Source organism: Chroicocephalus ridibundus, chromosome 4, assembly GCF_963924245.1.
Source record: "Chroicocephalus ridibundus chromosome 4, bChrRid1.1, whole genome shotgun sequence".
Lineage (NCBI taxonomy): Eukaryota > Metazoa > Chordata > Aves > Charadriiformes > Laridae > Chroicocephalus > Chroicocephalus ridibundus.
This window is the reverse complement of record NC_086287.1, coordinates 92,249,679-92,259,454: the sequence shown is the minus strand read 5'-3', so window position 1 is coordinate 92,259,454 and position 9,776 is coordinate 92,249,679. Positions and strand designations below refer to the sequence as shown.

Genomic DNA, 9,776 nt, shown 5'->3' with positions numbered 1-9,776 from the left:
CTCTCCTTCTCTCCCTCTCCTCCTCCCCCGCGCGTTACTCCCGCACAACCGAGGACGCGGTGCTGTGCCGGTGGGGCGGTGCAAGGCTTTCGGTGTCCCCTGGGGGGCAGCACACGCCGCTCCGAGTCCCCGGGGCGGGCAGGTGAGCGCTGCTCCCGCCGCCGGCACCGGCCGCCCCGAGCGCCCGCCCGCCCCGGGGCCCGGGCAGCCCCCGAGGTGCGGGGAGAGCCCTCGGGGAGTGGAAGGGTCCGGGTTGCTGCTCTCGGGTGCTCGCCAAAGGCAAATAAAAGCTGCGGAGGGAAACCCGCCGCCTCCCGGCCCGGGGCTGTGCGGGTTCGTCGGGCGAACGCCGCCGCCGGAGTCCCGCGGAGGACGGGAGGGAGAAACCCGCCGTGCCCGGGGGGAGAGAGCGCTTCCCCCCTGCCTCTCGCTGGGAAGGACTCCTCTCCTTGCGCTCCCCCCGTTGGAAGCTGGGTATTTTTCATAATGATGGGGTTTATTTATTTTTTTTTTTTCCCTTCCTGCGATTTGAAGTTTGGGCTTTCCCGAGCCCGTTGGTTGAGTCTCTGTTACGTTCCCAGCTGCAGCAAGCAAAGACCTTTTGCTGCTTCTCGGTTTTCTGTAGAAATTAATCTCGGTAAAGTTTTCAGCCGAGGAGAGGTAAGATTCCATCAAGGTTATTTCTCGAGAGCGTACCAGGCTTCTAGGAAGGGACAGCTCTAGGACACCGCAGGGGTGGCTTTGCTCAAGCTTTTGCATTGAAAAATTCCTGCCTTTTCAAAAGTTATGTTGTTTAAGAAATCCTGTGTGCTTATGTACGCTGAGAAAACGCCCTAGTTTTTATAAGAAATATGATTTCTTTGAAAACCGAAGATAAAAACGTGAAGTCGTTCTCAAATTATTCCAGAAAAAAAATAAAAAATGTTTTCTCGGTGGTCTTACATTTACATGGAAAGTATCAGCAGACCTCGCAGAATTTACTATTTTTTTTTTCATAAAAAATCCCCCGGACGTTTGCTCGGTTTATGAAAAAAAAACCCACAGAACTTTTACGTTTGTTTCCATCAAAATTAAATAACGATTTCCAAGCGTCCGGCGAAACTTCCCAACCAATTTTTCCATCGCAGATAATTTTTAATGATACCTCTTTGTAGAGGAGCTGCCTCTGTTTTTTTTTTTTTTCTTTTTCTCCCGTCTATCGCATAAAATCGTTTCCTTTCTTATTAAGAAAATCTCCGGTAATTAACAGCACCGCCGAGTTCCCACGGCCGGAGCCGGCTGCGGTCTCGTCGCCACCGTCCCGGCTGGGAGCGGGGAAGGGACCAGCAAAAATCACAGTCTGACTTTGGGGGGAAAAAAAATAATAAATCTTTCTTTAAAGCCTTACGAAGCCCCACAAATTGCAAGGAGGGAAAGGCAGAATTACAGTGTAAGAAACCAAAAAATCACCACTTAGAATCAGAGCAGGAGCAGCCCGGGACTCGGGGGAGGCAACGGGAAGGAGACTTGCCGAAGTGACAGCTAATTAATTTCGACCTTATCTCGATCTCATCGGGCTCGAATCGATTTTGCAGCGGCTAATTTTTTTTTTTTTTTTTTTTTTTGGCGGAACGGGGAGGGGGGAAGTCGCTGTTTCCCACCTTCTTTTCTTCGCCGGGCAGATCCTCGCTTCTCCCGGGCGGGACAGGGCGGCTGGCAGCGGTTTTCCCAAAACCCGAGTTTACACTTGGTCACCACGCGTCCCTAATTGTCCCCCTCTGATTGCCTCTAATGAAATCATTAGAGAAAAGGCAGAGGGGCGGATTTCACATACACAAGAAAATCCGTCTCAATGGCCGGAACGCAAAAAAAAAAAAAAAGAAAGCCACTTAAGTGCGCGGACTGTTTCCTTTTTTTTAAAAAAATAATAAAAATAGTAAAATGCCCTCAAAATCCCCCAAAGATGCAGAGGAACTTCTCAGCCCCCGGCGACGGCGGGGCCGGGGTGCGAGGGGCAAAGCGGGACGAGATGCCATTCGCCACCGGGCGAGCACGGCGGGGAGGGAGCCGGTGGCCTTTCCTGGCGCCGGGCGAGGAACCGCCGGCCCATTTCACTGAAAATAGATATATTTATAAAAAAAAGGGTGTGTGGGGAGAAGGACCTGCCGGGCAGAGTGGCACCGTTACGTCGGCACCGCGGGGCGATACGCGCTGTGTCGCGACTCCCGCCGTCCTTGCGATCGGAAAAAAAAAAAAAAAAGAAAGAAAAAAGTGCTTAAATACTTCGCTTTTTGGTGCAGCGCGAGGGAAGGTGCCGCGGGCTGAGCGGAGCCCCCGGCCGGCCCCGCTCTGCGCCGGCTCCTTGTGGGCCCAAAACGTTAAAATTATAGAAGAAGGGGCTACATGTAATTTTTTAACTGCATATGTATAATTTGAGAGTAAAGCGCGGTCGCGCGCGCGCGCGCGTGTGTGTGTGTGTATGTGTGTGTGTGGCGTGTGCCTGCGTGCGCCGCGCGCGGGCCCCCGCCTGCCTCCCCATTGGCTGCGGCGTCGGGGCCGCGCTCGCCCATTGGCTGCTCGGGGTCGGCGGGCGGGGGGCGGGGCCGGCGGGCGGTAAAAGCGGGCGGGCGGCGCAGGGCGAGCCCGGGAGGCGGCGGCGCGGCCGGGAGGGAGCTCGGCGGCTCCGCGCTGAACCCACCCACCCCCCTCCCCTCCCTCCCTCGGCAGGGGCCCGGCGGGCTCCGGGAGAGTTCGGGGCCCTTGGTTGTGACAAGATTTGGTTTTCCGCAAGGCTGCTTTCTTTTTTTTGTTTTTTGTTTTTTTTTTTCCCCCTTATTTTTTATTATTATTATATTTTTTATATATATATAATTCCCTTTTCCTGCGAGAATAGGGTTCCCCACACGCACACACACTCCCCGCCTCCCGGGCTCGGGCCGTTGGTGTGTAGTATATCAGAGTAATAAAGAGGGAGGGAGAGGCGGCCAGAGACCACCCTGCCCCGGCGACCCGGAGGATGCTGCTGCCGTGCCGCTGCTAGAGGACACGCCGGGATTGAGCTCGTCTCCGAGACTCTCTCTCCCCTCTTCCTTCTCCGCAGAGGGGTCCCGGACGGGGGTGAGGCCCTTCCACCCTCCTCCTCCTCCTCCCTTTCCTCTCCTCCCCGGCCGCGGGAAGCCCCTCTCCATGATGCAGGCTCGCTACTCCGTCTCGGACCCCAACGCTTTGGGAGTGGTGCCGTATTTAAGCGAGCAGAACTATTACCGGACGGCGGGGACGTACGGCGGCATGGGCAACCCCATGAGCGTCTACTCGGGCCACGCCGAGCAGTACGCGGCGGGGATGGGGCGCTCCTACGGCCCCTACCACCCCCACCAACCCGCCGCCCCCAAGGACCTGGTGAAGCCACCTTACAGCTACATCGCCCTCATCACCATGGCCATCCAGAACGCCCCCGACAAGAAGATCACGCTCAATGGGATTTACCAGTTCATCATGGACCGCTTCCCTTTCTACCGCGAGAACAAGCAGGGCTGGCAGAACAGCATCCGCCACAACCTCTCCCTCAACGAGTGCTTCGTCAAGGTGCCCCGCGACGACAAGAAGCCGGGCAAGGGCAGCTACTGGACCCTGGACCCCGACTCCTACAACATGTTCGAGAACGGCAGCTTCCTGCGCCGCCGGAGACGCTTCAAGAAGAAGGATGTCTCCAAGGAGAAGGAGGAGGCCCGGGAACGGCTGCTGAAGGAGCAGCCCAAGCCCCCCGGGCTGCCCGGCGCCGACCTCCCCAAGGAAGCCTCCTCCTCCTCTTCCTCCTCCTCCGCCTCGGCGCCGGCCTCCGAGAAGAAGGTGGTGATCAAGAGCGAGACGGCGTCTCCCGAGCTGCCGGTGATCACCAAGGTGGAGACGCTGAGCCCGGCCAGCGGCGGGGCCCTGCGGGACAGCCCCCGCAGCGCCGCCTCGCCCCCCGCCGCCGCCTCCCCCGAGGGCTCGCTGCCCGAGCATCACCCCGCCGGTAACGGGCTACCGGGCTTCAGCGTGGAGAGCATCATGACCCTGCGGACTTCCCCCGCGGGGGATCTCAGCCCGGTGAGTGCCGCCTCGGGCAGGACGGGCGCCGGGATGCCGCTGGGCTACCCGGCGGGGCAACCGTCGGGCTACAGCGCGGCGTGCAGCCAGGCCCTGGACACTAGTGGGAGCTACCACTGCAGCATGCGGGCCATGAGCCTCTACAGCGGCGAGAGGCCGGGCCACATGTGCGTGCCCCCCGCACCGCTGGAGGAGGGTCTGGCCGAGCATCCCACCGGTGCCCCATCGCCCCTCGGCACCCTGAGCCTGCCCTCGGGGCAGGAGGGCGGGCTGGGGAGCGGGCATCACCCCCACGGCGGCGGCGGAGGGGCGGCGGGGGGGCAACCCACCGCTTCCTGGTACCTCAACCACGGGGCTGAGCTGAGCCACCTGCCCGGCCACACTTTTGGCTCCCAACAGCAGACTTTTCCCAACGTCCGGGAAATGTTCACCTCGCACCGGCTGGGGATGGAGAGCGCCTCGCTCAGCGACCACCAGGTGAGCAGCAACTCCGCCTGTCAGATCCCCTACAGATCCGCGCCCTCCCTATACCGCCACGCCGCCCCCTACTCCTACGACTGCACTAAGTACTGAGTAGCCGCGACCCCCCCCGCCCAAGCCAAAAAAAAAAAAATTATTAATAATTATTATTGTTAAAAAAACGATTAGGGGAAATAAAACCACACCAAACGCTTCAGACGGAGGGGAAAAAAATACAACAAAATAATCTGACAGCTTCCCCGTGGACCTGGGGACCACAGAGTTTATAGATCCCAAGCCCCGTTCGGGGCCTCCTTAAATTCCAGGCAAGTAAATTCTACTTGAAAAGGGGGGTCTCTCCTAAACAAAAAAAAAAAGGAATAATTTTATATATATGTCTATCTAAAAGTGGCAAATTTTATATGCTAAAGTATAGGGGGTCTCAGAAAAAATAAGTTATGGACCAATATCACAACGACCATTTATACGTTTTAAAAGAAAAAAATATATAATTATATATATATAAATATATGTCCTGGGTATTTTTAAAGTTCTCTGTTGTACTGTAAAAATATGTGTGGATTTCTAATCAGGCTGATTTTCAGAGCCATTAATATAATATTTAAAGTTGAGTTCACTGGATTATTTTTGTCTCGCCCAACGATTCCTAATGTCCAAATTAATGACAAGTGATTTCTTTTTCTTCTCTGTACAATTATGCAATAGAGTTTCTTTCGTTTTAGAGCTGTTCTTTTCGCAAGACGTTGAAATAATTTATTTTTTGCTGGTGGATTTTTTTAGAAAGAAAAAAAAAAGACAAAGTATCTGATACTTTTTTATTATTATTTACGACGTGTGATGTTTTGTATAATAGATTTCATCTTGACCATTCCTAAGGACTATTTGCTTTAACCTGCTTCAAAGTTCGTTTGTCTTATGTGGTCCTAATTGTTGTACTTACCTTAAAATAAATCCGTGCTGTTTTTTTCTGCTCCAAGTCTGGCGCTTGTCTGTGTATATACGTGGGGTTTTGCAGGGTTTTTTTTCCTCCCTCCATCTTTCCTTCATGAGAAAAACTAGCTGTTTTTAAAGCAAAGTCTTTTTTTTTCTGGAGCCTAAAGATCTGTTATTATGATTACATCTTTGATCTAAGGTTTAGTTCACGTGGGGAGCTGGAAATAATAGAACTGCGGGGGGGGAAATGAGTAAAACACCGCGGGGGCGGCCGGGTCTGAGCACCGACTTTCTCCCTCAATCCCGAATCCTTGGCCAGATTGAAATTCGGGGGAACTTTCCCAGGCCTCCGATGAGGAGAACGGGATAAAAAAGGAGCGTCAGGGAGGAGGATTCCTGCTTCCTTTGCCCCGTCCCTGCAAGCGCAGGCCTTGTGCGGTCCTTCGCCTGTCCCAGCGCCCGGAGCCGGCTCTTCCCACGACAGAAAACAAACTGAAACCCCCCCCTTTTTTTTTTTTTTTTAAAAGGAAACCCGAAAAGCTACGAGCGGGTGCTAAGGCCGCTCGCTTAAACCCGAACTCGCTGCGGTGCCTAAAAGAAGGTGGAAAGTTTATTTCGGAATCATTTAAAGCTTTAAAATCCTCTCCCGTGTGAAGATTTGGCTGATTTTAACCTTCTCCTTATCTATTTAAGCTCCTATTCGCGATGCCGGGCGCTGACAGATGCTGTGCATTTCCCCCCCCCCCCCAAATCAACCTTAACCTGCTAAAGCAGCTTTAACCTAAGGCAGAAGCGCAGGGGAACAGCAATGCCAAAGGCATGGAAATGCCGGGAGAGTCCGGAGCAGATTTTGGGAGGGCTCTTTGGGACTTCTCAGCTGCCCAGAGGCTCAGCCGTCCAACATTTCCCGGGACCGTTCCCCGGCCGTGCCCCGCTTCCACCTCCCGCAGCCGCCCCCCCCCCCCCCCCAATACCCCTCGTAGCCCTGGCTGGCTTAGGCAGCGGTCATACGCGTGGGAGGCTGTTAAAATCGATGATATAAATTGGTTTTGATGGGGTAAATTTCACAAGCGCTAGAAAGCTGGCAAAAAGCACCGAAACTCTCGGTTTAAATGAGGAAAAATGTCCGAGTCTCACTTGATCTGTATTTTAAGGAACATTCTTGTAAAACTCTTGCCATTTTTCCTGGCTCTCAGAGGGTGGTTTTTATTTTTTTCTTTTCTTTCTCTTTTTTTTTTTTTTTTTTTTTTTAATGCAACAAAACCCAATGTGCTATTTTAAAGCGAGAAAATAAATAGGATAAAGGGTAAAAAAAAATAGGGTAAAAAGACAATAAACAGGATAAAAGGGTAAAAAGGAATTATAGGGTGAAAGTATGAAAAAAAAAAGCGGGGAAGAATTCTTCCCATGGCGCAGCCCACTTCCCCGCGTGTTTTCTCCCCGCCTGGAGCCCGGCGGCAGGGGGGGCGCCGGGTGGGCTCCTGCCCTCCTGGAGGTGTCTGAAATCAGGTGGCTGCCGTGGGTTTTCCCACCCGCGGCGAGAAATCCCGGGGCCGCTGATGCTCCCACCCCTTCCCAGGAGAGAGAAGGGCGCTGGGCACACGGTGGACAGGGATGCTGGGGGCCGGGGCGTCCCCCCCCGGGGACTCTGCCACCCCCCCCCCCCCCCGCTGCTGCTGGACAGTTCCTGGGGGGGCGCAGCTTGAGCTGGGCTTGGGGGTCCTCCCTCCTTTCCTCCCCGACCCCTTGTTAGTGTGTTTTTTTTTTCCCTGTCCCGGTGGGATGCACCCCCGTGGGGTCTGCGCTGCTCCCGGTCCCTCTCTCCCCGCGCTGCTGCGCTCCGGAGATGGCGGGATTTCGTGATTTCAGGATTTCGGGATTTCAGGAGCTTGGCAGAAAAAAACAAGGCCTCTAATTATTGCTGAGAGCGGTGCGGGCCCGGGAGCTTGCAGGATCAGTCCTTCCCGCTGGCAGGGAACCGCACCGGGAGCAGGGTGGGCATCCAGCCCCGCCACCCACCCAGGGGCAGGGGGCTGAGAGCGTTGTCCCTTTGCTGTGCCCTGTCCCAGGTGTCATCTGCCCCTCTCCGTCGAGCCCCAGTCGCCCCCACCATTCCGAGGGGAGCCCCTTTGGGTGGGCTGATTTTGCAGGCGAGGTGAGAGCAAAGTCGGGGCGCAGGGACCTTTTCGGGGCTGTATTTAAAAGCTGAGATATGGAGGTCGATAACGCGATAGGCGTCTGTCGCGACAGGTGACTTCAGCCCGGCGGGGGCAGAGGAGGAGGAAGAAAGGAAGGAAGGAAGGAAGGAGGAAGGCCCGGGGTAGCTGCTGCAGACAGCCGCGGCCGGATCGGGCCCCGCAGACCCTCGCAGCTGAAGGCCCAGCATAAACCCCCCCTGTAGCAGATCAGGAGGGCCAAGCTCGGCCCCAGGGGGGGCCGGCTGAAGCTGCTGCATGCCCCGTTGCGCCGGGACGGGGCCCAGCGCTGTTCCGGGCAGTGGATGAGGTTGGTGGATGGGGTTTTATTACTATTTTTTTTTTTTCTTGCTGCGCTGCCATTAATCTACGGGTTTGCAAACCTGTCCGAAAGCCCAGACGCCTCAGGGTTTCGGGAGGGGAAAGGACAGCGGTTTTCCAGCTCGTTCCCGCCGGGAAGGTCCCTGCGTGAGATATCCTCGCAGCCCGGCCGAGGGAGCGTTTCCCTGGTGCTTCGGGACACGGGTAAAACACAATCCCTTTAGGGCTTTAGGAAGCCCCCCAGGTCTCTGCACAACCCAGGCACGGAGCTGTCTGGTCCCCCCCCACGCCGTCCCACCTCCCCTGGAGCTCCGCAACGCGCCGTGGGAAGGCGCCGCACAGGAGGTTTTTGGGGAAGGCCGATAGCTCTTCTGTCACTTGGGAGGGGACTTTACAGAAAGTTCATACCAGGCGCTGAAAGGCCGGGAGAGAAAGAAATATACCCCAAACCTCGGGTCAGTATCGAGCGACCTCGCAGCTGTACAGCGCCATGCACGGCGAGGGGGCGAGAGGTGGGCAGCTCCCGCCGGGCCCCTCCGGGGGGTCGTGTCTAAGGCGACCCAGGCCGGGCTGAGACGGGAGTGGGGAGCACAGATTTACACCCCCGTTCCCCCCGGGCCGGCGTGTAGCAAAGAGTGGGGAGCACCAGTTTATATCCCCGCTCCCGCTGGGCCGGGATGAAGCAGAAGCGGGGAGCAGGGATTTACACCTCTGTTTCCCCCGGGCCGGGATGCAGGAAGAAGTGGGGTGCACTGCTTTACACCCCTGCTCCCTCCCCGGCCCGGGATGCAGCAAGGTGCGGGGAGCACTGATTTACATCCCTGCTCCCTCACGGTCGGGGGGTGCAGCAAGGCGTGGGGAGCACCGATTCGTGCCCTGCTCCCTCCGCGGGACGGGATGCAGCAGAAGTGGGGAGCACTGATTTACACCCCTGCTTGCCCCCGAGCCGGGACGCAGCAGAAGTGGGGAGCACCTATTTTACACTCCGCTCCCCCCGGGTGCCCCGGACGGGAGCGCTCCTGGCTGCTGCTTTAAAAGGGGGTTGTCAGCCGGAGAGGAGGGGAAACACGTCCAGGAGCGCCTCCACCGCCGGCTCCGTGGTTTGTTTTTTTTTTTTTTTTTTCCGTTCAGGGGAAGAGCGACGACGACAACAACAACAACAAAGCCCCTCTCCGCCGCGCCGCTCGCCTCCCCGGTCCCCCCCGGTCCCCCCCGCATCCGTCGGAGCCGCTCGGGGGGCTGCTCCCGGGCGGATAACGCGGCGAGCTCCGGCGATGCCGCCGGCAGAGGAGGGACAGACGGCAGGCAGCACACGAGCCGGGAAGAAGGAGCGGACAGAAAAGCCGCATCCCCGCCTCCAAGGATTTCCTACCGCGAAGAGGAGGAGAAGAGGGGAAAACAAGGAGGAAGCAAGAATTTTACTGGGGGAGGGAGCTCGGGGAGTGAGCGGGAGCCCGTGTGCCTGTCTCCTGCCGTACACGCGAGTATTTATTGTTTTAATAATCCGTGCTTGGAGCGTCCCAAGGAGCGGGGGATTCCCAGAGGTGGGGAGAGGAGGGGGTTGGGGGGGTGGGGGGGGGCACCCTTGGCCTCGGCAGGGCTGCCCTGAGGATGCGCCGGGCGGGTTAGAGCAGCCGGGGTCTGCCCCATCCCTCCCCGGCGAGGATGCTCAAGGCGGGGGGGTTCCTGGGAGTGCTGGTCCCCAGGGTCGAGATGAGAGGAGCCTTGCCCGTCCCCAAACCCTTCTCCTGCCTCACGTTTTTTTTTTTTTTTTTTTTT

General features: G+C 56.7%; 1 protein-coding gene across 2 annotated transcripts; it reads left to right on the top strand.

The window, feature by feature from the left end:
- The first annotated feature begins 2,723 nt into the window (after nt 1-2,723).
- On the top strand, nt 2,724-9,645 carry FOXC2 (forkhead box C2). 2 transcript variants are annotated; one of them, XM_063334755.1, is made up of 3 exons: nt 2,724-4,545; nt 7,732-7,986; nt 9,129-9,645. In XM_063334755.1, exons 1-2 carry the CDS (start codon nt 3,166-3,168, stop codon nt 7,867-7,869), a joined length of 1,518 nt encoding a protein of 505 aa, XP_063190825.1. In that variant the 5' UTR covers nt 2,724-3,165; the 3' UTR covers nt 7,870-7,986; nt 9,129-9,645. The 2 variants fall into 2 exon arrangements, with proteins under 2 accessions (XP_063190825.1, XP_063190826.1); XM_063334756.1 differs by lacking the exon at nt 9,129-9,645 and adding an exon at nt 8,071-8,926.
- The last annotated feature ends 131 nt before the right edge of the window (nt 9,646-9,776 follow it).

Coding starts and splice junctions, on each gene's coding strand:
- FOXC2 (XM_063334755.1), top strand. CDS start 3,166: ATGATGCAGGCTCGCTACTCCGTCTCGGACCCCAACGCTTTGGGAGTG. Junction 4,546..7,731: donor CCTCGCTCAGCGACCACCAG/GTGAGCAGCAAC, acceptor CTGTCGCGACAG/GTGACTTCAGCCCGGCGGGG.